This window comes from Chaetomium fimeti, assembly GCF_033439085.1.
Source record: "Chaetomium fimeti strain CBS 168.71 chromosome Unknown B0H64scaffold_3, whole genome shotgun sequence".
Lineage (NCBI taxonomy): Eukaryota > Fungi > Ascomycota > Sordariomycetes > Sordariales > Chaetomiaceae > Chaetomium > Chaetomium fimeti.
The window spans coordinates 2,376,589-2,402,876 of record NW_026944331.1 but is presented as its reverse complement, the minus strand read 5'-3'; the positions used below and the strand labels follow the sequence as shown (position 1 = coordinate 2,402,876).

The window sequence follows — 26,288 nt, the reverse complement described above, 5'->3', positions numbered from 1 at the left end:
TGCAATTACCCGAGGGTTTGTTTAAGAAATCCAACTCCCAATATAAAATCATATCACATTGGTGTTAGCACAACAAAAACAGAAAAGCTCGTTGGGTAAAACCTAGGTAAGGGTTTTCTCGCCTACCTGGAGTAGTGTTACCGCCTACTTATTTAGGTCCTCATGGTTGTGAAACAACGGCCAGCGTTCAGAAGAATTAGAAACGAGGCAAGGGGATCTGGGGCTGGTTTTCAGAAATCGGTATTGGTTTTGAAATAAGCATTCCATGGATTTATTACCCAAAGAAACAATACTAAGAAACGAAAGTCAAACATTTGAATTATAAGTACCTAGTCTTTATTATCTTGGAAACAAAACGGTCAGGCATGGCAACCCAACGACCCCCGGCTTAAAGCCCCTCAACAACGCGAGGTAGGAGCACCTTGTTGTACTCCCACAAGACGGTCGCGAAGCCAGCCGAGAAGGCGGCGCCGGTGTAGTAGGTGGTGCGGCGGCCCTGGAGGGAGTTGAGCTGCTGCAGGAAGCCGGCGCGGAGGTCGTCGGCCGAGACGTGGGCGTGCATGTGGCCGTGGTTGGCAAAGATGTTGAAGCTGACGCTGCCCTCGGACTCCGGGAGCGTGCCGGCCGCGACCATGGTGTCGATCGACTTGGCGATGAGCGCCTTCATCGACTCCGGGGTGTCCTCGGCCGTGCCGACGGCGGTGAACTGGAACAGGTCCTCGGTGCCGCCGAGGTAGTCGATGCGGCCGACCTGCGGGGCAACGGGGAAGAGCGTGTAGTTGTACGACTCCGGCTCCGGCGACCGGTCGGTGTAGGCGTTGAGCGTCTGCAGAGAAGGGTGGCGGAGGATGCCGGCGTAGACGGTCGGGTACTTGAACTTGCCGAGGATCTTCTTCTCGGCATCATCCAGGTCGAACGGCGCCATGTTCTCGGGAGTGGGCTCGATGGCGAGCAGGAGGCGCTTGGCCTGGATGCAGGTGATCTCGCCGCTGGGGCCCTTCACCTGGAGGGGTGACGTCCTTCTGAGGGTTTTGCTCGTTGTACCGCTTGGTCGAGACGACGGTGCTAGAGTACAAGACGTCGTCGCCCAGGAACTCGGCGACGCTCTCGAACAGGTCGTACAGGCGGCCCGAATTCGGGACGGCAGCGGCTCCGACGCCCAACAAGGCGCGGACCATGGGGATGCCGGAAGCCTGGATAACCCACAGGGTGGGCACGTTCATGGTGTCACCGAGACCCTGGGCGGTGGAGTCCCAGATCTGGGGGACGGCAGCCGCGAGGTCGTACTTCTCGACGAAGTCGATGAAGGGCATGAGGAGGTCCTCGGGGATGTCGGCCGGGTCGGGGAAGTTGAAGAAGCCCGGCAGCACCATGTCCTCGTACTGCTCGAGCACGTCGAGGTACCTCTGCAGGGCGGCGTACATGTCCGCAGCCGCGGGGGCCGTGTAGTCGGGGACAGGCTTGCCTGTCTTGTAGTCGATGAACCTAGCCTGGTTCGGGGTGAACGACATGGCCCCGGTCGTCGACACGTTCATGCGCTTGGGGAAGTCGAAGGCATCCTTGTACTCCATCCAGGCCTGAACGCCAACATTGATGGACTTGCCCGTAGCCGGGTCACTGTAGAAGTCCGTGTGACCCGCCCTGAGAATAGGGGTAAGCAACGCCGCAAGAGGAAAAGGGAGAGGAAACGGAATAGGGGGTGCACTCACGAGTTGGTCGGCCTTCTCGACGACAATGACGCTGTGGCCGTGGTCACGTAGCCACACAGCGGCGTGGGCACCAGACGCGCCACCGCCGACGACAACGACGTCGCGGTCAATGCAGGTGCCACGGCACTCGATGGCGGCGCCCGCCACCGTGGCTGCAAGGCAGCCGAGGCTAACGCCGACACGCATGATGAGCTGCATCTTTGTTCCAAAAATGCCACGAGGCGTTGCTGCAGTCTTGTTCCTGGGATGTAACGGCAACGGAATGTTCAGCGCACGGTGGAGGAGGAAGTCGGTGCATTTTAAGGGCAAACACGGCAAAAGACTTCCTCCCCTTTCCCATCGTGGCTAGGTCGTCCGGCGAAAAACGTGGGAGCGAGGGCAGGGGGCACCGCAGCATGTCCGGACTGCCGGCGGCGCAGCAACATGCCGAGCCTCCGTGAGAGAAAGTGTCATATTTCGTACCACACAACGTGTTGAGGGGCACGTGGGGGGGGGGGGGGGGGGGTCAGGGGCGAGGGACTACGTCGACGACCGGTAGCATCAGGGCGAGTTTGAGACCAGACCGTCCAAGAACGGTGCTACAAGTTCGAGCCGGAAATTGCAGCAATGCAGCCGGAATCCACATTGTCGGGCCTAAATGCTGGTTGGAGAGAAAATGCGACTCCATCTCTGGGTCTTTGGTCGACACTAGTGGAACGAAGGATGCGAAAGAGATAGTCGATTCTGGGCAACCCCACAAGCCCCCCCTCAGTCCCCAAGCCCCCAGAAGCTCCACGATCTTCGATCGTTCTTCGCGGTCCGATCGACGGCAACGGCGGGCACCGCTGATCTTTTTGGATTTCTCCGCTGCTGACCGAAGCGAGAGAATCTGGTTGGAAAGCTTAAAGAACACCAATTATCCATGCTGGACAACAGAATGTATGTCCTTGTACGTGTACTTGTATATCTCCTACAATATTAGCATGCCATTGCTGTCGTGTTTGACCAACCGCCCATGTTTCGTTCCAAATTCGAGGCCCCTGTTGCAGGTTCCTCGCTCGTGGCTCACATGCGACGACAGGGTTGCTCAAAACCCCGAGCGGACGGATCTCACTGGCTTGGCCGGTATTCCCGGAAACCGGGACGTACCCCTGACGGCAAGAGGAGGCACCGAGGAGGGGCGCTCACAAAGCTGGGCGAGCCGGGCTCCCGGGTAATTTGATAGGTGGCGCCCGAGCGTTGGGACTGTGGTACTCGTGTACTCGCAGAAACTTTCAATTCGCCACTAGTTAGTTGGCAGTTCATGCACAGACGCAGTCCACCGTTTCCCAGCAGCCCAGGTCGTCACCCCTGGTTTTGGTGCGAACTCCCGATGGCATCATGCGAGATATCTCGCTTCCGGCAGCCAACCGACACAACGTGTGAACCAGGATGGGGATGGTGCCCAAGCGAATGCTCCCAAGCAACTGGACGATGTGCCCGTTGTGGAAGCAGACGGCTGCTGCTGGTCTTTGTTGAATGGGACCTGAGTCTTCAACGATCCCCCCTGTAACGGTCTGGGCACTACTGCGCCAGGATTCGAGATCTATTCTGCATCGAGTAGGTGGACACCGAACGGGGTATCAGTTGGAAAATCCCCCAGCGCAGTGTCTCACATGCGAGGAGCAGGTGCTTTGGGCCCAGAGAACTGGAAAAGGGCCGCCGCCCTGTTCTTAAACCCCGTAAGCCCCACCACTGGGCACGATAGTTCCGGACGCCAGTTTGCAATCGGTGTTGGGAAACGGGATATGATGTTCAAGTAGTGGTCGTGGTGATTCCAGCTCGTACCCGCCGTGTCCGCTCTTCTCGACCGACCGCGAGACCCCGAAACCGATACGATGGATCCCTCTCTCTTGCCGCCAGACCCCTCAACTTTCCCGCCCGAGTACGTCAACGCGAGCAATGCGGCCCGGATCGTGGGGATCGTGGGCTTTTTCCACTTCATCGCCTTGACTTTCGTCTCCCTAAGGCTATACGTCCGTCTGTTCATGGTCAGGGCGTTCGGGGTCGACGATGCGCTGATTCTTGCGGCCTATGTAAGGATACACCCTAATGATTGGTCGAGGAGGATAAGTTCGGTTGCTAATTCTACTGAAACAAACAAGGCTCTCGCGCTCATGTCATGGATCTGCTTGGTCCTCCAAATACCTTACGGTCTGGGCCGCCACGGCCTGGTGGTACCAGTTGAGGATCGGATAAAGTTTGAGGAAATTACTTTTTGGAAGACGGTCTTCTCGGACGGTTTTGCCATGGGGTTGCTGAGAGTATCCATGGCTGTTAGTTTACTGCGGCTCAAAAAGGACTTGAAGTGGTATCGGTGGTCGCTATTTGCCATCATGGGTGAGTCTCTTACGCCCCTTAGTTTCAGTTTTGTTTCCGTCTCCTTGCTAGATGCTGATTACCTAGCATTGCAGGTTTCGTCGTGGCGTACTCGATCCAAGCGATTGCCTGGTTATTTGTTTACTGCACCCCCTTTTCGGGCTGGTGGGAGTTTCAATGGATGAACCCCTTTGACCCAAGGTGTCACGACTTCAACCTGTTTGTCAACCTCGTGTATTGGAACATCTGTGAGTTTATTCTGTGCACCCCGCCTCCATACCCAGTAGGCGATACTGACACTAGCTAGCATGCAACATCTTCACCGATGTGCTTCTGGGTGCTCTTCCCATCCCCATCATCTGGACCCTCAAGATGAAACTTCGCGTGCGGCTCTATGTGATTGGCATTCTCAACCTGGGATATCTGTAAGTTGATACGGACTACGCTCGTTACCAGGTTTGCTATCTGCTAATCACTGGCAATGTTCCACAGCGCTGTCTTGATGGGCGTTCTCAAAGCGGTCTACATGCTCACGACCGGCGGAGACCCCGACGCCATCTTTGATTACTGGGTTCATTTCTGGCAGAAGTAAGTCGGAACGCACGCGATGGATTACCCAAACCCGCCCATGCTTACCCGCCCGTCCTCGCAGTCTCCAACTGAACATCGGCATCATCGCCGCCTGCGCCTCGTTCCTCAAGCCCCTCGTCGGCCGCCTCCTCAAAATCAACAGCTCGGTCGGCTACTCGTACCCGAGCACGCCGTACGGGCGCAGCGGGCGCACTCCCATGGGCGTCGAGACGATCGGCAGCAAGTACCCTAACCGGAGGCGGGCAGCGGACCAGAGCCACGAGGACGACTTCGAGCTGCGGACCAAGAATAACGGCTCGCCGGTGGGGGAGACCCGGGTGGTGACGAGCGTCGAGGGCGCCCCGTCACGCAGGAACTCGCCGGACTACTCGGCCGAGAACGTGGCGCCGGACAACAACAGCGAGGAGATCATCCTGCAGAAGCAGGACACGGCTTATGGGATTATGATGACGAGGGACGTTAGTGTACGGTATAGTAATAAGGGATGATAGCAATGAATATGGTGTACGGGTTAAAGGGCGGTCTGATTGGAATTTGGTGGGATAAATATTGCATAATACCCAGGTCGAGAACACGGGACGGTACCTCCGGTAGTCATGTCTACCTTGCTTTAGGCAGTTAGGTAGTTATCCATTCTTACCGAACTGCTCATTTTCTCCCTTCAAGCTCAGGATTATCAAGATTACAGTCAAGTGTCAAGGAAGCCCGAAACAAAGAACAACTTACTCCTCGGCCTCACAGGAATTGGCAACTCCTCGAGCCAGACACCAGCGAACAGCAGCAGTTCTGGCAAATGGACGAATGATGCTCCGGGATTACGAAAACTCACAAGCTTCCTCCCTGCGGACGACCTTGGCGGCTTGGCTGCTGATCTCTTGGCGGCCTCATGAGGCCGACGACGACGACGAGCTGACGACGGCTCTGCTCACGCCCACAACACTCCCACTTCCAAACCGCCACGCTCTCCCCAAACACTAGGATCAGATCTCACAATACCGAACCACCACCCGGTAGCCCAAGACAGGCAGGCAGGCCAGCCCCGGCAACAATGGGCCGTCACACCAAGCGCCCATCCACCACTGGCACCTCACCACCCGAACCACCACCGCAATATTCACTCTCAACCCTCAACCAACACCCACCCCCCGCCTCCCCACCACCCCCAAGCTACCACAGCGAACCCGCCACCTCCTCCACCACCGCCACCGCCCCCCTCTTACCAACCAACACCAACACCGTCACCAACGAGAGACAACGCATCGACGCCATCGTGTCCCACGCCGCTAGCCTTGCCGCAAAGCGCGTCGCCCGCCAGCTGCTGGTGTGCGCCCTGCTCCTCATCCCCGAGGTCGCTGCCATCGCGCTGGTGGCGTCGGCGCTCAAGGACTGGAAGCGGGTCGAGGCGCTGCCGGGGGAGGCGCGGACGCCTGTGTGAGTTTTTTTTTTTTTTTTTTTTTTTTTTTTTTTTTTTTTTTTTTTTTTTTTTTTTTTTTTTATTCTTTTTGGAAGAGAGGGGAAGGAGAGTGGTTGTGGTTGTGCTTTTGAACGGGGTGGCTGCTGACCTGTTGCGCAGCGCCGTGGTGATGGTTTCGATCATTGTTGAGGTCATGTGGATCGGCCTGTGGCTTCCGCTCCTCCTCCGCTGCTTAGTCCCCTGGCGTCACCGTATTCTTGCCGTCACCGCCGGGGTTTTGGGGTTTCTGGCGGCCGGGGCTTCGGTATATATGCTGGCCGTCCTCGAGCACCATATAAACAACGGGGCGTGCGATGCGGACGAGTACCGGGATGCTTGTGTTAGAGGGTTGAGAAAGGGGGGTCGCTGCGGGATGTGTTAGGGTGCTGGTTACGTGAGTTCTGTCTGGTATCTGAGGGTGTCGTGACTCGAGAATTGTTGCTGACTTATTGGTGAAACAGAGGTCCTCTATGCATTGCGCTCGCAGTCGTGGGTTTCATGGCCAGGAGGAATCATCCTCCACCCAAGGGACCGTGGATGAGGTTCGTTTACGGCGTGGGAGCACTCATGTTACCGGCTCCTTCCTGAGATTTTACCGCATTCGGAAGCTGGCACTCGCCGGATTGCAGTACCAGAGGCACGGCATCATCCTTGTGTTACTAGGCCGTCCACTCCTAAAACCGGCTCGGACTCGGGGGGGGATCGGACTTTGTAGTTGGTGTAATCTGAACAGCTTGTTGAAGGTGGTGTAGCGTCACACCGTCAATGGATCAGTTGACATTCCTGCGGGGCATCAGACTTCCAGACCCCATCATTTTATGGTGTGGCCGCCCCGGATCCGGGCACCGTCAGCTGTTTTACCCTTGTTTGGTGGGGCCGGGTCCGGCCGTGCCCACCCAGATCCCGGGTCTGAGACCGGGTCTCCGGCCCCACATAAACGGAAATCATGCCGATCACCCGGGGAAACATCTCATCTTGCACCACTCTGAAACACCCCATCCGATAAAACTCTCGAAACATCCCAAGGCTGGTCTCCGCGTTGCGGCGCCGGTCCCGAGGATTAGGACCACCAAACATGCCAATTAGAAACTCTGGTGCAAGCCCGCGATGGCGGCCACCAGCCGTTAGACGCCGAATCATGAACTGGAATGCGCCCGTAGCGAAGGGCGGGGAATTTGGCCGCATCGGCCTAGGGAGCTGGCATGATGGAGAGTCCGAGCACATCCCTCCGGGCTGCGAGACTTAACATCATCCCTGGGACGAAGTATAAGATAGGTCCCGTTCCCTGGCTCCATAACTGCCCAGCATCACCTGCAACAACCAACTCCACAGTCCCTTAACAACAACAATACACACACATTCCTTACAGTCCTTTTTTTCCAGCCCACTCATTATCACATCCACTCACTGCAACCAACACCATGCTCATCAGCTTCGCAGCAGCCGTGGTGGCACTCGCCCACCACGCCTCGGCGCACGCCACCGTGTTCCACGTCTCGGTCAACGGCAAGGACCAGGGCGACGGCGTGGACAAGTACATCCGGTCGCCGGGGAACAACGAACCGATCACGGATCTCGCCGACCCGGCCCTCGTCTGCAACGTCAAGGGCGGGACCGAAGTCGGGTCCTCCGTCAAGGCGGCCGCGGGCGACAAGCTGACGTTCCACTGGTGGCACTACAACCCGGACGACCCGAACGACTTCCCGCTGGACGACTCGCACAAGGGCGCGGTGCTGACGTGGATCGCCAACTACACGTCGTCGGACCCGACGGGCCCGATCTGGAGCAAGCTGGCGGAGGAGGGGTTCGAGGGCGGCAAGTGGGCGACGATGAAGCTGATCGAGAAGAAGGGCGCGGTCGAGTTCTCGCTGCCCAAGGCGCTGGCCAAGGGCAAGTACCTGATCCGGCAGGAGATCATCGCGCTGCACAAGGCCGACGGCCCCGGCGGCGACCCCGCGACCGACCGCGGCGCCGAGTTCTACCCGAGCTGCGCGCAGTTCGAAATCTCGGGCGACGGCGGCAAGGTCCCCGACCAGGACTTTGACTTCAACAAGGATTACAAGTACGATGACAAGGGGCTGTTCTTCAACCTCTATATCCCGTTTGACAAGTACACCCCGCCGGGGCCGAGGCCGTGGAAGGGTTAGTGACACTGCGGTGAACAGTTGCGGGGTTTAGGGTTGGGTTGGTGTTGGGGGAGTCATCCTGCTTTGTTTCTTTCCTTTCCATTTGATAGAATTGATGCCGTTACTATTCCAGCGTCCCTGGCGCATAGCCCCACGTCTATGAACCAGATCATCTTGGTCATTACAAGTTGTGATTACGCACCTGCTCTCATCTCAAGTGAGTTGTTCATGTGTGCAAGCCCTAGGTACTGATGTGTATGCGACCCATTATCCGATATAATATGAAAGAAAGGGGTATCCTGAGTGAGATAATAGCAGTAACAACTGTTCGTATCGACCAGAGTGAGGTCCAGTATATGTCATGGTAGTTTGGCGCGCGGCTGGCTTTGGTGCTAATAATGGCGTCGTCGATACAGAGCTCGTGTCCGAGGTTGCTTCCCGGTCGATGGCCGGTATGCGTGCACAGCCGGTCTGGCGGCTGTCCAGCACCCGCACCTTTAACACCACTAGGTGATCTAACGACCCCTCCGCAGTAGCCGTGGAAAGACAATAGCCAAAAGAGCCAACGCCAACCGTCAGACGACGTTACCAGGACGGCTCTTCAACCGACTGTATCCGCCCCTGCGGTACTTGCGATAGAACCGCAGACCGAACCAGGAGAGTAGCCCGATGGCGACAAACAGCAAGGTAAAGAACAGAAGCAGGTGGTCGCCGATGCTCGCAAAAAGCGTATTGTCCCAGTTGTCCCACGTTCCTCCGCCATCCCTCTGGTGCGTGAAGAACACCCACTCGTCGGCGCCGGGGGCCATGTCCATCATGATGCGGTACAAACGATGCTCGTGCTGCTGCCCGTCGACGGGCTTGGGGAGCAGCGCGTGATACTCCTCCCACATGGCCGTCAGGAACCACTGGCCGCTCGCGTACATGATGGTGACGAAGGGCAGCGGCCACTTCCAGTCGTAGGGGAGTAGCGACAGGGTCAGGCGGTGCCAGAAAGGGTGGTTCGGTCGGGCGCCGAGGATGTTGTTGCTGAGCGCGCCGCGGCCGCCGTCGGTGACCCAGACGGGGTAGTAGAGGAGCGGGGTCAGGTCGGTATTGCAGCCCTGAATCAAGCGTTGTGTCAGGATTTGGAAGATGTCGGCAACGCGGCAATGGAACAAAGAGTTAACCTACATTGTCGAGGTCCATATAAATGCCACCATAGTGCAGCATGATGAAGTACCGGACCGCATCGACGCGCTGAACTGGGTATCGGTAGCCATCGTATGTACGCAAGAACCAGGGATATTCTGTCTCGATAAAGTCTCGTGACGCTTTCTCGGTCCACAGCTGGAGTAGCACAATGTCAGCGTGGGGTCCAGGCGGTAGCGATAGCCGGTTTTGAGGGCGACAAGTCGGAAGCTGGGCGCACCTTGAACTCAAAGTCTGGATTTACATCGATACAGGTCTGGCGCATCTCGGCCCAGTCCGACGGCAGGGTGTCGTTCCCAGGCACGCGCCAGTTGTGGAAGACATTGTGGATGATTTTTGGGATGTGTTGGATGCGAGAGGAGGCTTCAGGACCGGCTGCTTCGACCGCCGCGGTTGCTACTTCGGGTTGCGTGAGTCGGATTCCGGCATGCTCGAAGAAGATGGACCTGAAAAATAGCAGTCTTGAAATGGCATATCCAACCAGCGTTACAAGGATAATTGCCCAGAGGACGACGGATATTCTGAAGGGGATGCGCATCTTGATTTGCGCTGGCGGCAATGGCCGAGAGATACAGGATGAAAGGAGAGAACCAAGCTGAGCGCGGCGAATTCGAGGTTTGACAAGGCACACAGGGATGCAGGGACCTTGTGGGCTAAACATGTGGGGGCCAAACTGCCGACCAGGCACGCGGGTGCCAGGGAACTCACAAAGGCGTTTTAAGTGGGGTCTCATTGTTTGGCGGTTACTTGTAGTTAAAGGCCATCCCCATCCTTCACAGCACCGAAAAGCATCGATTATCTTATTATCTGCGTCTTTTAACTCTCGCTCTGCACACTCTCTATCGATATTCTTGTAACAGGCTGTATTAGTCTTTTTCCTCAACACAATCCAGAACTCAAATCCGCCCTCACTCATTACCCAAGGCAGAGGGAGAGACCCAATCCACCGACCATCCATCACCACTGTCGGATCCAGGATCGGCGGTCGCCGAGGGGGCCAACGCGCCGCCGCCTTTGGCAAGAATCAGCATCTGCGCGGCACGCAATGCGCCAGTTCCGTTGAACCTTGAGCCCTTGGCATGCTCGCGTTGCTCCAAGGCACATCCTCCCTCGCAACCGATTATATGTATATGCGGCATCATGCACGCTTCCAAGCACCTGCGCCTGGTTCTTTGTCGGATTTTACGGGGGAACCACTTCACGCCGGTGCCGAGGAAAAGACCCAATTGCAGAACCCGTCCGGGCCCCGGCCTTGCCCTCAGACACAACGGCCGGCCTTGGTATTGATTTGGTCGACCCCGGCACGCTTACCCCCACTTCCCCGGTCTCACCCCGCAGCTTTGAGCCGTGGTGCTGTGGCGGTCCCGTTAAGCCTTGTTTCAGGGCGCCGTTGATCTCGCGCTCTCCCCAGCTCTCCAACCGTTCAATCAGTACTGAATGCATGTGGTCTCCAAAGACCTCGCGCGCGGGGCGTTGATGGCAGAAACCCGCCCGGATGCTGCCCGGCCGACAATCATCCAATGGCTTATATGGCAAGTTTCGGTCTCGGGGTCCCATGACCAAGCTAGAGAACTACGGGATCGGCGGTTGAGCTGCTTCTCGCATGCCTCGGGCGTTTCGACGTTCGGGATCGTGAGCGTGGATTCATCGGGCTCCCCCACGTGGTCCCAATTGTAGTGGAATGCGGCATCCGTCTGCTGCCATGGTGGCGTCTTGCCGTAGATTTCCCACAAGTCGTTCCACATGACCGGCTTGCTGACGTTCCGGAAGTAGTCGCCGACCTCCCGCATGGCCGAAGGGGTCGGCAGCTTGTGGAAGGAGACGAGCGGCGAGCAGAGCCTGTCGGCGCGGATCTTGCTGAGCAGCGGCGGCTCGCCGTTGAACAGGTGGCTGTACGATTCGTCGAGGTGGATGCCGAGCTTCAGCAGCGCCTTGGCCAGCAGCCGGTCGCCCCACGTCTCGTCGAGCGAGTCGACGTAGACGGACGCGAGGGCTCGCTGGTTCTCTATCAGCGCCTGCATGGCTGCGTGCGAGAGGATGACGGCAGATCCTCCGTGGGCGAAGCGGGCCTTGAAGTCGCCCACAGCGTTTCCGAGATAATGCGGCTCCTCGGGGTCAAGGTGCTCGAGAAGCGGTTTGAGCGAGGGCTGGATGATGAAGGTGTCGTCGTCGACGAGCAGGTACCACCGCTTGTGCGGGTACTTTTGGTAAGTCATTTCCAGGCCAGAAATAAACTGAAATGTGTTAGCCATCGGTAAGGGACAAGACATAAAATGAACGACGGAAATTTTACCTTCATCGCATCCAGTTCCCATCCAAACGACCGGCAGTGATTTTGTGCCAGTGCCTCATCATTATTAAAGATTGCCTCGGTCAACAGGTTGTACTTTGCAACCCTCGGATGATCCCCGTAGCGGCGCAAGTGAAGGCGCAGGGAGTGGCCCACAGCGTCATGAACATGCAACCCTTTATCATGATACCCGTCATTGAAGTCAATGTGACCCTCCGAGTCGGCGATGACGAGAATGTCTCTAAACTCGTTCGCGTCGCTCAGAGCGTCAAGCCAGGCCGGTACCCGCTCCCGCGTGCCATATCCCGTCTTGACGATCACCACAAGATCCTGACCCACGTCGACAGGGTGCTCCGGGTGCGCGTACACCCACCGCTCGCTGGAGCGTGAGAACAAGGCCGCCTTGAGCCTCTTTGCATTCCACCGGAACGCCAGCCGCGCGGCGTTATCGTACGGCAGGACCAACCACAGGAAGAAGAAGACGGCCAGGGCAAAGCCGAGGGACGGCCGTATCCCTATCCTCGGACGGGATCGAGGACGCGTCTTCGGCCCCAGACCCACGCGGTTCCACGGCGTCATGCTCGCGAGAGTCGCTAACCGAGTCAGTTAGACAGAGCATTTCCAAATGAGGGAAGCAAGTCGCGGGTACAAGCAGCGATCAGACGGGACGAACTGGTGGTAGTCGAGGGCGACCCCCCGGATTTGGAAATTGCAAGTTTATGGTTCAACCCCTTGTGGATTTTGTGTGTTGTTTTGTTGCTGGGGCGTTACGTCTTCTTGTTGCAGCGGCGGGAAGCGGGAGTTTGCCGTGGACCAAACACTGCAAAAGCGGGAACCAACTATAACAATGCTACTTACGGGGCGAAATCAGAAAAAGAGAATGGCATATTTAAGACCGTGATTTGGAGTGCACACAGAAGCTCAGGTACGGATATTGTCAGCCAACAAAACAAGGTTTTTGTTGGTTTCAGCGTTCTGCTGACCCAATGCCACCACAGAGCGTCGTGGTGGCATGTGATGACAGGGTTAGGGTTAGATCACCCAAGCTGAAGGCATCAAGAGGGCGTGAATCCTAGGTCGTCCTGCTTTTTCTATAAACCAGACAATCGCCATATACCTCAAAGAAATAACCACACGGTAGAGCCAACACCAGCGGGGCGCTACTCCCTCCTAGTCCTCTTCACCTCCCCCTCCACCACCGCCTCAGCATCACCCCCCGGAGCGCCACCACCCTCCTCCTCCTCTCTCCCATGCACAGCCCCCGCCCCCTCCCCCAGCTCACCACTGACCCCTTCCTCCCCGCCAATCCAATTCCCCTCCTCGTCAAAATACTCATGCACATTCTCCGCCGTAATCCACCCGCCACTACCCGGCATCGCAGGCGGCAACCCACCATCCCTCGCGCCGGCAAACACGCCGCTAAACCCCTCGACCGCCTCGTAGTCGCCCTCAAACAGGATCTGCGCCCCGCCGTCCTCTGTGTCCTCGTCGTCGTCATCGCCGTCCTGGGCTGCGTCTGGGTTCAGGTTGGAGCACTCCGAGACGGCCTCGAAGAGGAGGGTCGCTTCGGGTTTGGGCGGGGTTGTTGCCGCGCCGGAAGAGGTCTGGGGTGATTGCGGGATGAGGGTCAGCTCGACCGTGTCGAAGTCGTCGTCGCCCGCGCCGCCCGCGGCTAGCTCGAGCTGGAGGTAGACGGCCGGGTGGGCGGTTTGGTTGCTGTCGTGCAGGGTCTTGATGGCGTGGATGCTGATTTGTTGGTAGGGGATCGAGACGCCGCACTCGGCGGAGGGGCAGAATATCGAGAGGTTCCTGGGGGGTGCGCGGTCAGTCGGGGTGAGGGTGCGGGGCATGGAGGGAGGGGCGCATACTGTGAGTTCACAAACAGGTCGACCTTTTGCTCGACGCTTTCTTCGGTCTGGCCATTCAGCGCGCCGTTTTCGGGCGCTGTTGGCTCTGACGAGAGGTCGGCTGGGAAAAAGGGTAGCTTGCCGCGCTGCGACTTGGGAATCCAGGCCTTTGCGCCGGTCGAATGGTAGTGTAGCACGGGCTTGCCATCGTAGAAGCTGCTGGGGGTTTGCTCCTGGTGCTCGGACAGCGCAGTGTAATCGTTTAGGGAGAACGGTGACCTGACCGTTTGGAGGCTCATTTTGACGGTTGGGGGGGGGTGACGAATGTATTTGACGAAACAATGTTGACTTGGCGAGTCGGCGAGGGGTTTGAGCTTCGGGAGATTCAGTGGGGTCGAGCTCTTATCGCCTTAACTGTGTGGATTATGAGTGGCAAGGCGGGTGCCTGCCGCGCGCACCTTGATTATAAGAAGCTAAGCTCCCCGCAACTCTCCCAAAGCCACTCAGAAGCATCCTCGATCATCAACCAGTCAAACTTCAGAATAATAATCTCCAATAACCACCACCAAACACTACGCTACCGACACAACTATATCTCGCATTCACGACCGCACCACATTCACGATGCGCGACAATCGTGAGCCTCTCAACTCACCCCTCCCAATAACCCACTATTAACCAACCCAGGCACGCACCCGCTGCTCCAGCAACTCCCTCTAACCGTCTCCCCCTTCGTCAACCTCCCCACCGCCACCACCCTCCCCTACCGCTACAAACCAATGCCATCCACCCTGCCCCCCTCCACAACAGGCATCACCGCAACAACAACAGCATCCACAACCAACCCGGAAGATTCCGCCCCCGGCGGCAGCAACAACAACAACACCACCGACCCCACCTCCGCACGCCCCACCAGCAGCAACCACCGCCAGCAAAAACCGCGATACGTCGTCTCCGCCTCGGGCCACGCCGCGCACCCGGACGAGATCCTGGCCTCGTGCCGCGCCCTGCACGCCCACGTCGCCCAGATGTGTGCCGCGGCCGAGGCCGACGTCGCGCGCGTCGACGCCCGCATCCGCGCCGAGGAGCTCGCCGAGAAGAGGCGCGTTGCGCCCGGGTGGTTGGATAGCGAGGCGAGGTTGCTGGAGCCGGAGCGTCCTGCTGGGTCAACTGGGGCGGCTGCGAGTGGGGGTGAGGGTGGGGGGTTGATGGAGGCGGGGGATGGGCTGCTGCAGGGTGGTGGCTACGTGTGGGGTGGTCGTGGGCAAGGGGAGATGCTATTGCAGCAGCCTGTGAGGGGGGTTGGGGAGGCTTATGGGGCTGGGAATGGGTCTGGAGTAAATGGGCCGCCTGGGAGTGGGTATGGTGATGGGCATGGGCATGGGAGGGGAGGGGCGAGTGAGATGGCGGTGCCGGACGAAGGGGAGGAGTTGGATAGGGCGTTTGGGAAGCTGGAGATGGGGCAGTGAGGGACGAACTGATGATGAGTTCGTCATGGAAGGGAAGGCCCCCGCTTTTGTTACGTTGATGGACAGCCAGAAGACCGAAATCAGTGTCCAGATTTTCAGTGCTGAAAGATTGTCCGCACAAACTAACTTCAGGGTCACTGAGACTCGGTGTGCGGCAACTCATTTGGTGGAGTGACCAACTAGCCCGCAAAACTGGCTACAGCGGAGGCATGAGAGGCAGAATCTTCACTGACATCCCACGACTCACCCAAGCTCCAGTCGCGCCCACCTCGCTCCTGCTCCTGCACACCAGCATCAAGCTATCCACCCAATACCCAGACCCTTCCACGGCCGGAGCTCGTCTTGGCTCCATACCGAGCCTATTCACGCCTCGCACGGATCCTGCATACAGAGGGCTGCACCTGTGCCATAGGCACTGTCAGCTGCCGCACAAACGTGGCTAAAATGTCCTGTCGTTCCTCAAACATCCACCTCAAGACATCGGACCCCTCGGCCGCCCTAAAAATCGACCGGAAGCAGGGACTTTTCAGAACGTCTTCGCCTCCTTCGCCGGACTAATCAGCCTGCTGGAAGGGCGAAGTGGCCGTAGGCTGAAATCCCTTGCTTGCCTCCGTCTGTTGAACGGCGGCTTCAAAGTGGGACCCAAAACAGTCGCTCTGGACTAACTCTTGGATTTTCTTGTCAATGGCGAAGGAGAGCTTTACGAACATCTCTTCGCCCACGCAGGAGTAGACAAACTCGGCAAAGTCGACCTCGATGAGGTCCCGGTGGCCGGGATGCTGGGGGGATAGGCGGCTTCGAAAGCCGCCCTGAGGGCCGGGTGCATGATGCGTATCTTTGAGGACGTGCCATCTGAATTTGACGAGAGAGTCGGGCCGACGCCGGAGAACTGGTCGAGGGCGAGAATGGCCTGCCAGCACTTGATGCTGTTTTCTTTGCTTCTCGGTATACGCTCGCGGCTGGTGGCGATGAGATTGCTGAGGTCGCGTAGTGCAGTTATGTGGTTATCTACTATCTTCGCTCCTCGTTCCTGCGAGGGACCTGTAGCTCGGTCGGTCTGATGCCATGGCCGGTCGTCGGGATGGCCAAACCGGATCCCCTGCCTCTCCCACGTCTCCGCTCTCTCCCGCTGGAACTCGGCCAGTTCACTCTTGGCTCGCTCAAATCGCGCCCGGCGTCGAACTACAAGGAATGACCGCGCATGGCTAAGCGAGTAGGACGCAATGACTCGGTGGTGTTGTCGAGACAGGATGCCGATTCTCACGCGCCATGCCACCGTCGCCGGCCACGTCTTCTTGCCCCTTCGCTCGCTTGGTATATCAACGTTGATGATATCCTTGTGTGGCGCGTCCTTGAGCAGGCTATTCGCGAGGTATGGGATCTTAGCTTGGTGCATGGCGTCCGCAAAGGGCGACTCCCAGCATCGCGACTCGTCGCAGAAGCTAACTGCCACTTCCGGGTTTATAGGGAGAACGAGATGGATCATGTCATCCGTGGTCATTCTGACCCACTTGCCTTCTTGTTTTGACTTCTCCGTGAGCGAACTGCTTCAGGATGAAGCGAGGGATGTAGTGATGGTATTGGGTTTTGTGGTGAGCCATTGTTGGGGCCAAGTAGAAGTTAGACGACTGATTGGTGCTTGGGTCGGAGCTGCGCCGACGGGATCAGTCGAAGGTTAGGTGGGCATGGCAGTTGCGGCGGGGTAGCTTCATGTTCCCAAAGCTGCACTCTCGAGAGGACATGGCGTTGGAGACGTGACACATATTCGCAGACGGCTGGGCCAATGGAATGAATGGCGAGCTTCGACCTGCCGAGCCGAGCCGGCTTGTCCAACGACGATGCGCAGCCACAGGCCCTTTCGCCGCTCTTCGTGATGAGGAAGCTTACCATGCAGCTACTGATCGATCAGTGTGGATTCCACCTTGCCTAAGCCTTGCAGAGCCCTCGGAGATCCTCGGGTACCCCAAAACCCTATTAGGGACCCCAGTGTTGGCCCTGAGCATCACCTAGCCAACGATCTCATCGCGGTTACCCCTCAGGTTGTCAGTCGCGAGTGCCTGGCCAGACAGAAACTAACAAAATAAAAGCGGAAGGCAATTTCACTAGTGACTGTATATACCTACCTACCTAGGTAGGTAGCGTCGCTTGTTTCTCTTCCCTTTGTCACCTCCCACTCCATTCCCTACCATTCTGCAGTACGACACCCCGCCCCGCATCCAACGACGAGAAGACTCGCCAAAGCAGTCTCTCAACCGACTGTTCGGACCTAGAGTATCTGGTGATATAAGAACCCCGTCGCAAGACAAGATGTCCTGCTCTCTTTTCTTTTGCCCCCTTACGTTTAGGGTGCTCGTTTAGTCGTCCATAACCTGTTGCAATACACACACCGTGACCGTTACACACGTGTCATGGCCCTGCCCGCTCAGCCTCGTCGGCCCAGCACACTGTGACCCAGCTCCGGGAGTGGCCAGCTTTCATTCCGTTGTTCCGCAGCCAGCCGGCGCCGCTCGACAGTGCCGACCTAGCCAAGATGACGCGGGGATGGCGCTGGTCGGTATTTGACCTGCAGCCGCCGTTGGCCCCGTTGCTATCCGAAACGCATTAAAACCCAACTGCATTTGTACCCGATGTCGAGGCTATATTTGAGGACCGAGCCTTGCGCCGATGCTAGGCATTCATTTCTTGACACGATGCCGCTTAACCTCAACAAGAAAAGGCATATGTTGCCGGCCTGCCCCGACTAGGTACGTTCTAGGTCAAATTTGTCGAAGTTGAATCATTATTACAATAAAACCTTACGTTAGCTGCTGCTCAGTTTGTTTTAGCTTTTTCTTCTCTCCCCATTTCTACGATTCTTCCCTTAAGGAACTAACGGGGACCTGTCAAATTTCAGAGCTCGTCGGACAAAGTTAGACACTAGACTTGGAGGCATACCTCTTCTCTTTATCCAAGCACGCCATTCATGTAAGTTATACGGTCTTCTATATTATTCCGTATGCTAAATCGAAAATGGGGGCTGAAAATGACTAGCATGAGATTACACCAGCTGTTAGCCTTGCTGGCTGTACCCGTTGTCGTTGAATGCCTCTCTTTAGCAGCATGCCGAGAAGCTTGTCGAAAGGGTGACGAAGAGATGTGGAAGTTTTGCCGACGAGTCCGGCAACAGCAGCTTAAAGCCATTTGTTGGGGTGCATCTGTCGGTCTGAAATGCGCGAACAACCTCAGGATCTGCGAGAATGTTTGCTATACACTTACAGGTGGTTAGGGATTCCACACTTTTGCATATATGTTACAAAAGTGTGACGAATCACTAGGCCAGCCGCTTTATTAATATGGAATGCTTGAGCCCGGTCATTCCGACACGCTGAGCAGAATAGCTAACCTGTCATCGACGTTTGAAACCAGGGCTGGTGGGAGGAGATCGAGGACCATCAATCAAGGAAAGCAGTTGATTATGCAATACTGAGAGCGCCGCGTGGACAGCAGTGAGCTGGCAGATTTAGTTATGCCCCGACGTTTCGGTGATTCTGTGACTGAGTGCTGAGGTACTCCGCGAGTTCCAACACGTGTAGCGGACAAGTCTTGCGTCACTGCGCACGCAGATATAAGATTGCGACCATACGAGCCTCATAAGCTAACACACCTATTACTGTTGTACATGTATTCTCTCCTGAGTCTGCCCGAGAAGAGACCTTCTTCAAGCGGGGCGGCTCAGGTACCCGTAGCTTGTGGTCCGTGCTTTGCACCTCGAAAACGCGCCCAGCATCGGCCAATTCCCGAAATTTAAACTCCGAACCTGCTTCAACTGTCGACTGTCGCAAACGGACATCCACCCACCCATCCACTCACCCATCCACTCACCCATCCACTCACCCATCCACCCACTCACCCACCCACTCCCACCTCACCAAAATGCCGCCCCAAAAACGCATGACCGCGAATCCGGTCAAGCCAGCGCGTTATCGCGCTGGCAAGGCCGCTGCACCCGAATCATCCTCCGAATCCGAAGCCAGCGGCTCCGAGCAGGAAGGCGAAACCAAAAAAGCACCGACTAGGAGGACAGCACCACCACCCAAATTCGCCAGCGCTGCTGGTGCGGGACGTATTATCAGCCGTGGCGATGGCGCCAAGATCAACCTCAAGGGCGTCGGGATAGCAGATGGCGAAGACGAGGAAGCGCGACGGAAAGCCGCCAAGGTGGCCAGGCTGGAAGCGGAAAAGAAAGCAAAAGAGGAGGGATTCGTGACCGAGGAAGAGGAGGAAGAGAGCGAGGAAGAAGGCAGCGAAGAGGAAAGCTCAGAAGAGGAGAGCAGCGAAGAGGAGGAAGCCCCCCGGCGGCTGATGATGCGACCCAAGTTCATCCCCAAAAGCCAGCGCCAGGCCAACGGCGCCGCACCCACACCCTCAACCACAACCCAACCATCCGCCCCCGAAGAAGACGACGAAGCCGCCGCCGCCGCCGCCGCGGAGGAAGCCCGGCGCAAAGCCGCGGACGAGCTCGTGGAGGAACAGATCAAAAAAGACCTGGCCGCGCGGGCGGCGGGCCGGAAGCACTGGGAAGACGACGCGAGCGGGCCGGAGAACGAGGTCGACGACGCGGACGACGTGGACCCGGAGGCCGAGTACGCGGCGTGGAAGCTGCGGGAGCTGAAGCGGCTGCGGCGGGAGCGCGAGGCGATCGAGGCCCGGGAGCGCGAGCTGGCCGAGATCGAGCGCCGCCGCAACCTGACCGAGGAGGAGCGCCAGGCCGAGGACGACGCCCACCTGGCCCAGCAGCGCGAGGAGAAGGAGGGCCGCGGCAAGATGGCGTTTATGCAGAAGTACTTCCACAAGGGGGCGTTTTACCAGGATGAGAGCAAGGCGGCGGGGCTGGATAAGCGGGATATTGCCGGCGCGACGTTCGTGGATGATGTTAATCGGGAACTGCTGCCCAAGGCGCTGCAGATGCGGGATATGACCAAGATTGGTAAGAAGGGCGCGACCAAGTATAGGGACCTCAAGAGCGAGGATACGGGGCAGTGGGGCCGGCTGGACGATAGCCGGGGGAGGCGGGATTTTGACCGCAATGTGGACGAGCGGTTTCAACCGGACGACCACCGTCGGGACTGGGAGAGGGGCGGCGATGGTGCGAAGGGTGCGAACGCCATTCCGCTCGGCGAGCGGGGACAGAGGCCGCGTGAAAGCCGCGATCGGGACAGGGGGTACTACGACCGAGACAAGGGCGGATACAAAGATGCGAGTCGGGGAGAAGGCAGAGACGACCGGAGGGACTCATACCGACAGCGCGATGACGACCGGGATAGGAGATGGTCGAGGTCTCCGTCCCGGTCCCGGTCGCCCCGGCGAGACCGGAGTGATCGGCGGAAACGGTCCCCCTCCCGGGAACGGGAACGGGATCGGTACGAAAGCGATAAGCGGCGGAGGGTGGACACCCGATAGGCGTTCCATGCCTTCCAAACAGCTCTAGGATGTAACTTGTAATATATCATGCTTGATACCCACACAATCCCCCAACCCCATCCCTACCCCACGCTCCCAACCATCAAATCTTCGTTATCTCCACCCTCGCCCTCTCGAATATCATATGGGGAGCCATACCCCCGCTTGCGGTATTGTCCTGGGACGGCGGGTAGAGTATCATCTTGGCGTAGGTCCCGGCAGCTTTCCGCTTTGACAAGGAGCCGGGATTGATGACGAGCACACTGTCCACGACCTGCATCCGATGTCAGTCGAGGTCACAACCAGAGAAGCGAACACAAAACATACCTTTGCAAACGGCGGCAACGCGCTCGGCACCATCAACACATCCGGCCTCACGTCCACCATCTCCCCCAGCTTCAAATAGCTCACATCCAGCATCGCCCCGGGCGGCACGCCCCCACCAGCCCCGTCCACCGCGCCCGTCTTAGGCAACCGCTTCCTATCCGCCGACGGAAACAGCGGGAAAAAATGCCTCTGCTCAATCAAATAGCGACTCATGCGCGACAGCGCATCCCCCATGCGGGCACCACCCACCAACTCCTCATGGCGCAGCTCCCACAGCACATCCTGGCTACTGACCCCGAGCACCATCTCATTCATGCTTAGCGTCATGGGGTTCCCAATCACCCGCACCGCCTTGTGCAGGCCCAGCTCGCGGCGCGGGAACGCGTCCTGCGGCCACGAGACATGCTTGGCCAGCAGGTCGCGTGTCGACGGCACCAGCAGCACGGTCGCCGACGGGTTGGTCGCGGCCAGCCGGTTCAGTGCCGGCGCGACGAGGTACTTGAACACCGTCGCCATGCCGGCGGCATCGGCGTCGTGCGTTGCTGCTGCTTCGGGGGGCAGGTCGAAGTCGCCTGTTGCGAGCAGCGGGTGCTCGGCGTCGAGGAAGGGGCCGGTGAGCACGACGGCGTCTGCGTACGTGTCGGCGGCTTCGCTGCATAGCGTGTGTAGGGGTTCGAAGTCCAGGTTGTCGTCGGCGGTGTAGGGGCCCGAGGCGAAGAGGATGGTTAGCGGGGGGGTGGCGGTGTTGTCGTCGTCCGAGTCCATGGCGTCGGGCCCGCCGCGCAGTCGGGCGAGGTGGGCGGAGAGGGTGTCCGGGTCGGAGGCGGCGTTGGGGAGGAGCGGGATGTCGAGGACCTCGTGCACGGTGAAGTCCCGGCCCGAGGTGTTGATGCCGCGGAGGGCGACGATCTGGCCGGGGAAGAACTGGTAGCCTTTGAGCTTGCTGAGGTTGAGCGGCACGCGCAGGCCGTTGCCCATCCTCCTTGAGGACTCTAGGACCAGGGAGGCGGCGTTCAGCTTGCCCTCCGCGGAGTCTGATGCGATGCGTCCGACGGCGACGATCTCGGCGGTTCCCTGGCTCGCGGGACTCCCGAATGCCGAGTCTTCGAGCTGGTGTTGCTTCGCCACTAGGCCGACAAAATCCTCTATCCGGTCGTCCAAGATTTCCGACGCCTCTGACAGTTTCATCACCAGCCCTTTGTATCCAAGTTTCTTCTGGTCCGATGTGGCAGCCAGTTTGATGCGGGGTTCGGGGAAGGGGGAAATCGGGGGTTCGGCGGCCTCGAGTTGCTCGTTGAGGATCTCCAGTACTTCGCCGGCGTTTGGCCTGTCGTTGAAGGATGACGGACTGTAAACCCACGGGCTATTAGCTAGGCAACTCCCTAACCCCCTCGAGCAAGACAGCTACATACGGTATTGCGCCCATGGCGTTTAGTTGGTCTTCCATTTTCAGGGGGGAGCTGGTCGGCTCGGCCTTAACCCGCGAAACTGCCGGTGTCCTCCTAGCAGCTAGCTTGGTCCTCCCAGCACCCGGTGTCGCAAGCCCATCCAACATCCCAAAGACATCACCGCCGCCCTTGCTCACTCGCGGGGTGGCGCCCCCTCGCTTCTCCGTCTTGATGTGCACCTGCGACCGGTTGCTCCGCACGAGGTCGTCCTGCAGATTCTGTTTAAAAGCGCGGAGGTTGTCGATGGAGGCGTTGAAGTCGCCCATTTCCATCTTAATGCCATAAGACTCCCACTTGTAATACAGTTCCTGAACCGACAACTGGTGCATGCCCATGATCGACTTGAGTTCTGCAACCACGTCGGCCTCGAGATCCTTGGTTCCCGAGCCGAACCGCTCGTTCAACTCTACAATGGTTTCGTCAGCCATTGTGTAGTCGGGGTATCTTTGTTGTTGCGAGGCTGTCGTGGTGAGAATATTGGTCCCCAAAACCTCAAATGTCCGATGTCTTGGAGGGGTTCCCGTAGATATTTGGTAACCTTCCATAAGTGGGACGCGGTTGACGTGACGCGCCAAAAGCACTTAACGCGAAAATGCCAGGCTGCCCAATACGGTTAGGTTCGCCATGTGCTGGCCCTGCAGGGGGGCCTGTGGAGTCGACAGGGAAATTGGCAGGGGTTTGTTGATAACTCGAGCTCTTGCCCAACACTGACTTATTTGTTCAAGTTGTTCCTGCTGTTTTTAGGCTCTTGCAACTTGGGTTGGAGCATCGATCGAGCTTAGATTGTGAACATTTTACTCGGACTTAGCTTCCTAATTTTTACCTTTAATTGTCCACGTTCGAACTTTTTCAGGAAAAGCCACGCTAGAGCAAGTCGACTCATTTTGGATTCTAGCGGTGTGTAAATTTAGTTAGCAGTTATCCAACTCCGACTTCTTGTTCCGCTGATCATTTTCCAGCATTTTGCACTTTTTGAACCCAACAACTACTTTGTGATTAACTTATCCCCACTACGGAGCACAATCATGTCGACGACTGCTTCAACCCCCGGTGCCGGCCCGGTGCAGGAGAAAGCATGTGGGCCCCTCAAGCTCCCGCTGCTTGCTCCTACTCCCGAGAGCGTCCCCAAAGAACGGGCGCCCCTCACGGCGGAGCAGCAGACAAAATACGACTGGCTATTGCAACAAGCAAAAGGCTGGACTGAGATCCCGTCCACCAAAGACAAAGCCGGCCCGGTCACCGAGAGCGAGAGGTTCTGGCTCACCAGGGAATGCCTCCTTCGCTACCTACGGGCAACCAAGTGGAATGAGAAGGATGCGGAGAAGCGCCTGCTCGAGACGCTGACATGGCGGAGGGAGTACGGCGTCGAGGAGCTGACGGCGGAGCACATCTCGCCCGAGAACGAGACCGGCAAGCAGATCATCCTCGGCTACGACAAGGAGGCTCGAGTCTGCCACTACCTCAACCCCGGCCGCCAGAACACGGATCCGTCTCCTCGCCAGGTGCAGCATCTGGTCTTCATGGTGGAACGGGTCATCGATATCATGCCCCCCGGGCAGGAGACCCTGGCCCTGCTCATCAACTTCAAGCAGAGCAAGTCGCGGTCCAACACGGCGCCCGGGATTGGCCAGGCCCGCGAGGTGCTGAACATCCTGCAACACCACTACCCGGAGCGCCTCGGAAAGGCCCTCATCATCAACATGCCGTGGATCGTCACCGGCTTCTTCAAGCTCATCACGCCCTTCATCGACCCCAACACGCGCGAGAAGCTCAAGTTCAACGAGGACATGAGCCAGTACGTGCCGACCGAGCAGATGTGGACCGAGTTCAGCAGCGGCAAGCTCGAGTTCGAGTACGACCATTCGGTGTACTGGCCAGCCCTGCAGAAGGTTTGCGGCGAGAGGCGGGAGGCCCGGTGGCAGCGGTGGGTTGCTGGTGGGCAGCAGCTGGGTGAGTCGGAAGACTATCTGGCGGGTGCCGCCGACGTTGGTGTCGCCGGGCCGGAAACTACTCCACCGACTCCGGTCACTACGGATGAGAAGACTCCCGAGGTCACCGTGGAGCCTGCCGCGGCCCAAAATGCCGTTGCCTCAAACTGAGCGATGGACCTATCATCTGATCGGATTGGGCACGTTGGCCCCTCTTGTTAGTTTTCAGCCGCATTGGCATGTGAGCCTGCGGAGATGGCCGGATTCAGACGAGACCATCTCATAATCCTTCTCCCTAATACCACCATCATTCTGTGCCCGTGACTGCCTCCAACCTCCAAGTCGCCTTTCCTCCACCCCGCTTCATTCCTGGCGTCTAGCTGCAGGAGCTGAACGGCCGCACAATCGTAAAACGGGTTGGCCGTTGGTTCGCTAGGCTCAAGCCACATGCTTGGCTCGCTGAACACGGAACGACTGACGCGGCCACGGCGATTTAATGGTTGCACATGTATGTACAAAGAAAACGTCGCAACATTGGCAAATCGTGACTAAATGCGGTAGTGAATAGGGATAAACACCTTCGGAGCCCTGCCCAGTCGAGCTTGAGAACTGTCTCACAAACACTCGACACATTCATCCAGTTACCGAGCCACCAAGCTCTCTGTCCGTCTGTCTCAACCACCACTCGTAGCATCACAGCAACGTCTCAAACCATGTCCCCCTCACCACCACCCCCACCTCCCCAGACATCACCAACACCGCCCACAACCACCAAAGCATGGACCTTCTACCGGCCCGGCCCCTACCGCCAAACCCTCTCCCTCACCACCACCCACCCCCTGCCCCCCTTCCCGCCCCCTAACACAAACGAAGAATACCTCCTCCTGCGCGTCTCCCACGCCGCCCTCAACCCCGCCGACCTGGTCACCCTCTCGGTCATGCCCTTCTTCATCCGCTCCCACCGACACACCAACCCAGCCGCCGTGCCCGCCCTCGACTTCACCGCCACCGTGCTGCAAGTATATAACCCCCCCTCACCATCATCATCATCATCATCGCCATCCCAACCGCAACCGCGCTTCAACCCCGGCACAACCGCCATCTGCTTCCCCCCCCTCTCCCACCTCCTCGCCACCGGCATCGGCGGCCTGCAGGGTGTGGTCGCCCTCCCAGCACGGTACGCCGTACCCCTACCCGCGGGACGGACGGCGCGCGAGGCCGCGGGCCTGCTGCTGGGCGCGTGCACGGCCGACGTGCAGGTGGAAGCGTGCGGCGTGGGCGCGGGCCAGCGCGTGCTGGTGGTGGGTGCGAGTGGCGGGGTGGGGAGTATGGTGGTGCAGATGGTTAAGAGGAGGGTAGGGGGTGGGGGGAGGGTGGTGGCGGTTTGTTCGGGGCGGAATGCAGGTTTGGTGAGGGGGTTGGGGGCGGATGAGGTGAGTTTGTCTTTTTTTTTGCTGTTGTTGGTGGTGGGGGTGTTGCGTGCTTTGTTGGGTTCATTGGGGGGGTGGGTTGGGGACGGCGGTGATGGCTGGCTAACAACAATGGTGTGTGTAGGTGGTTGACTACACGCAGTACAAGGACCTGCCGGGCGAGTTGGCGCGGCGGTTTGGGGATCAGCCGTTTGACAACATTATTGATGCGTTCGGCAACCAGGAGTTGTACAAGCAGTGTGCGCGGTACCTCAAGCCCGAGGGTATGTACAACGCCGCGTCGATACACTATACGGAGTACACTTTCTGGGCCTTGCTGAAGAGCGCCTTGACTCTCGTCACCAACACTATCTGGCCGCGCTCAACTTGGCTTGGTGGCACTGGCCGGACTTGGAAGGCGGCGAGTCTGATGGATCCGGGATTGGACATGATGGAGCGGATTGTGAAACAATTTGGGGACGGGGAACTCCGAGTCGTTGTCGACAGTGAGTGGCCGTTTGAGAAGGTCCATGAGGCTCTCGATGTCGTGAAGAGCGGCCATGCCGCGGGCAAGGTTATCATCAAGGTTAATGATGAATGATTAGATTGGGTTGGTGTTAGGTCCTGTATCATATGTTATACCCAGCTCTAATGCTTCTTTTATTCTCCCAACCATTGACGCCCTTGATTTAAGGACTTGAACAACAGTCACGTCTACCACATT

General features: G+C 58.1%; 11 protein-coding genes across 11 annotated transcripts; 6 read left to right on the top strand and 5 right to left on the bottom strand.

The window, feature by feature from the left end:
* Nucleotides 1-122: 122 nt before the first annotated feature.
* On the bottom strand, nt 123-2,195 carry B0H64DRAFT_457425 (uncharacterized protein). The gene is made up of 3 exons (XM_062807375.1): nt 1,690-2,195; nt 1,017-1,641; nt 123-982 (listed from the first exon to the last, which is right to left on the bottom strand). The coding sequence occupies exons 1-3, from the start codon at nt 1,905-1,907 to the stop codon at nt 389-391; spliced, it is 1,437 nt and encodes a 478-aa protein (XP_062660859.1). The 5' UTR covers nt 1,908-2,195; the 3' UTR covers nt 123-388.
* Nucleotides 2,196-3,403: 1,208 nt separating this feature from the next.
* B0H64DRAFT_122936 (uncharacterized protein) lies at nt 3,404-5,405 on the top strand. The gene is made up of 6 exons (XM_062797987.1): nt 3,404-3,763; nt 3,833-4,067; nt 4,142-4,294; nt 4,354-4,471; nt 4,539-4,634; nt 4,699-5,405. Exons 1-6 carry the CDS (start codon nt 3,566-3,568, stop codon nt 5,123-5,125), a joined length of 1,227 nt encoding a protein of 408 aa, XP_062660858.1. The 5' UTR covers nt 3,404-3,565; the 3' UTR covers nt 5,126-5,405.
* A 280-nt stretch (nt 5,406-5,685) lies between these two features.
* B0H64DRAFT_440817 (uncharacterized protein) lies at nt 5,686-6,472 on the top strand (the record flags this gene model as incomplete). Its single annotated transcript, XM_062806511.1, has 2 exons — nt 5,686-6,068; nt 6,211-6,472. 2 exons carry the CDS (start codon nt 5,686-5,688, stop codon nt 6,470-6,472), a joined length of 645 nt encoding a protein of 214 aa, XP_062660857.1.
* Nucleotides 6,473-7,412: 940 nt separating this feature from the next.
* Nucleotides 7,413-8,561, top strand: B0H64DRAFT_122907 (glycoside hydrolase). Its single transcript, XM_062797986.1, has one exon. The coding sequence runs from the start codon at nt 7,512-7,514 to the stop codon at nt 8,235-8,237; it is 726 nt and encodes a 241-aa protein (XP_062660856.1). The 5' UTR covers nt 7,413-7,511; the 3' UTR covers nt 8,238-8,561.
* A 230-nt stretch (nt 8,562-8,791) lies between these two features.
* Nucleotides 8,792-9,945, bottom strand: B0H64DRAFT_320226 (nucleotide-diphospho-sugar transferase; the record flags this gene model as incomplete). The annotated part of the gene is made up of 3 exons (XM_062800455.1): nt 8,792-9,319; nt 9,390-9,545; nt 9,628-9,945. The coding sequence occupies 3 exons, from the start codon at nt 9,943-9,945 to the stop codon at nt 8,792-8,794; spliced, it is 1,002 nt and encodes a 333-aa protein (XP_062660855.1).
* Nucleotides 9,946-10,834: 889 nt separating this feature from the next.
* B0H64DRAFT_416463 (regulator of volume decrease after cellular swelling-domain-containing protein) lies at nt 10,835-13,843 on the bottom strand (the record flags this gene model as incomplete). Its single annotated transcript, XM_062805170.1, has 5 exons — nt 10,835-11,641; nt 11,701-12,217; nt 12,310-12,428; nt 12,894-13,506; nt 13,566-13,843. 5 exons carry the CDS (start codon nt 13,841-13,843, stop codon nt 10,835-10,837), a joined length of 2,334 nt encoding a protein of 777 aa, XP_062660854.1.
* Nucleotides 13,844-14,057: 214 nt separating this feature from the next.
* On the top strand, nt 14,058-15,507 carry B0H64DRAFT_122867 (uncharacterized protein). Its single transcript, XM_062797985.1, has 2 exons — nt 14,058-14,181; nt 14,232-15,507. Exons 1-2 carry the CDS (start codon nt 14,169-14,171, stop codon nt 15,011-15,013), a joined length of 795 nt encoding a protein of 264 aa, XP_062660853.1. The 5' UTR covers nt 14,058-14,168; the 3' UTR covers nt 15,014-15,507.
* Nucleotides 15,508-15,567: 60 nt separating this feature from the next.
* Nucleotides 15,568-16,514, bottom strand: B0H64DRAFT_440811 (uncharacterized protein; the record flags this gene model as incomplete). Its single annotated transcript, XM_062806510.1, has 2 exons — nt 15,568-15,822; nt 15,894-16,514. 2 exons carry the CDS (start codon nt 16,512-16,514, stop codon nt 15,568-15,570), a joined length of 876 nt encoding a protein of 291 aa, XP_062660852.1.
* Nucleotides 16,515-18,847: 2,333 nt separating this feature from the next.
* Nucleotides 18,848-20,513, top strand: B0H64DRAFT_473466 (splicing factor, Prp19-binding domain-containing protein). Its single transcript, XM_062807997.1, has one exon. The coding sequence runs from the start codon at nt 18,926-18,928 to the stop codon at nt 20,450-20,452; it is 1,527 nt and encodes a 508-aa protein (XP_062660851.1). The 5' UTR covers nt 18,848-18,925; the 3' UTR covers nt 20,453-20,513.
* Nucleotides 20,514-20,555: 42 nt separating this feature from the next.
* B0H64DRAFT_319623 (DNA polymerase alpha subunit B N-terminal-domain-containing protein) lies at nt 20,556-22,655 on the bottom strand (the record flags this gene model as incomplete). Its single annotated transcript, XM_062800437.1, has 3 exons — nt 20,556-20,726; nt 20,780-22,127; nt 22,192-22,655. The coding sequence occupies 3 exons, from the start codon at nt 22,653-22,655 to the stop codon at nt 20,556-20,558; spliced, it is 1,983 nt and encodes a 660-aa protein (XP_062660850.1).
* A 268-nt stretch (nt 22,656-22,923) lies between these two features.
* B0H64DRAFT_423536 (uncharacterized protein) lies at nt 22,924-26,261 on the top strand. Its single transcript, XM_062805612.1, has 4 exons — nt 22,924-23,124; nt 23,187-24,216; nt 24,855-25,414; nt 25,710-26,261. Exons 2-4 carry the CDS (start codon nt 23,253-23,255, stop codon nt 26,163-26,165), a joined length of 1,980 nt encoding a protein of 659 aa, XP_062660849.1. The 5' UTR covers nt 22,924-23,124; nt 23,187-23,252; the 3' UTR covers nt 26,166-26,261.
* Nucleotides 26,262-26,288: the final 27 nt, after the last annotated feature.

Bases quoted from the DNA above. Each gene is read 5' to 3' on its own strand.
- B0H64DRAFT_457425 (XM_062807375.1), bottom strand. From the start codon at position 1,907: ATGCAGCTCATCATGCGTGTCGGCGTTAGCCTCGGCTGCCTTGCAGCC. The intron at 1,642-1,689 runs GTTTCCTCTCCC...CCCTATTCTCAG, and splicing joins GTGAGTGCACCCCCTATTCC to GGCGGGTCACACGGACTTCT. The intron at 983-1,016 runs GTCACCCCTCCA...CCCAGCGGCGAG, and splicing joins AGCAAAACCCTCAGAAGGAC to ATCACCTGCATCCAGGCCAA.
- B0H64DRAFT_122936 (XM_062797987.1), top strand. From the start codon at position 3,566: ATGGATCCCTCTCTCTTGCCGCCAGACCCCTCAACTTTCCCGCCCGAG. The intron at 4,068-4,141 runs GTGAGTCTCTTA...CTAGCATTGCAG, and splicing joins GTCGCTATTTGCCATCATGG to GTTTCGTCGTGGCGTACTCG. The intron at 4,295-4,353 runs GTGAGTTTATTC...GACACTAGCTAG, and splicing joins CCTCGTGTATTGGAACATCT to CATGCAACATCTTCACCGAT.
- B0H64DRAFT_473466 (XM_062807997.1), top strand. From the start codon at position 18,926: ATGCCGCCCCAAAAACGCATGACCGCGAATCCGGTCAAGCCAGCGCGT.
- B0H64DRAFT_122907 (XM_062797986.1), top strand. From the start codon at position 7,512: ATGCTCATCAGCTTCGCAGCAGCCGTGGTGGCACTCGCCCACCACGCC.
- B0H64DRAFT_423536 (XM_062805612.1), top strand. From the start codon at position 23,253: ATGTCGACGACTGCTTCAACCCCCGGTGCCGGCCCGGTGCAGGAGAAA. The intron at 24,217-24,854 runs GTGTCGCCGGGC...GTAGCATCACAG, and splicing joins GGCGGGTGCCGCCGACGTTG to CAACGTCTCAAACCATGTCC. The intron at 25,415-25,709 runs GTGGAAGCGTGC...TGGTGTGTGTAG, and splicing joins CGTGCACGGCCGACGTGCAG to GTGGTTGACTACACGCAGTA.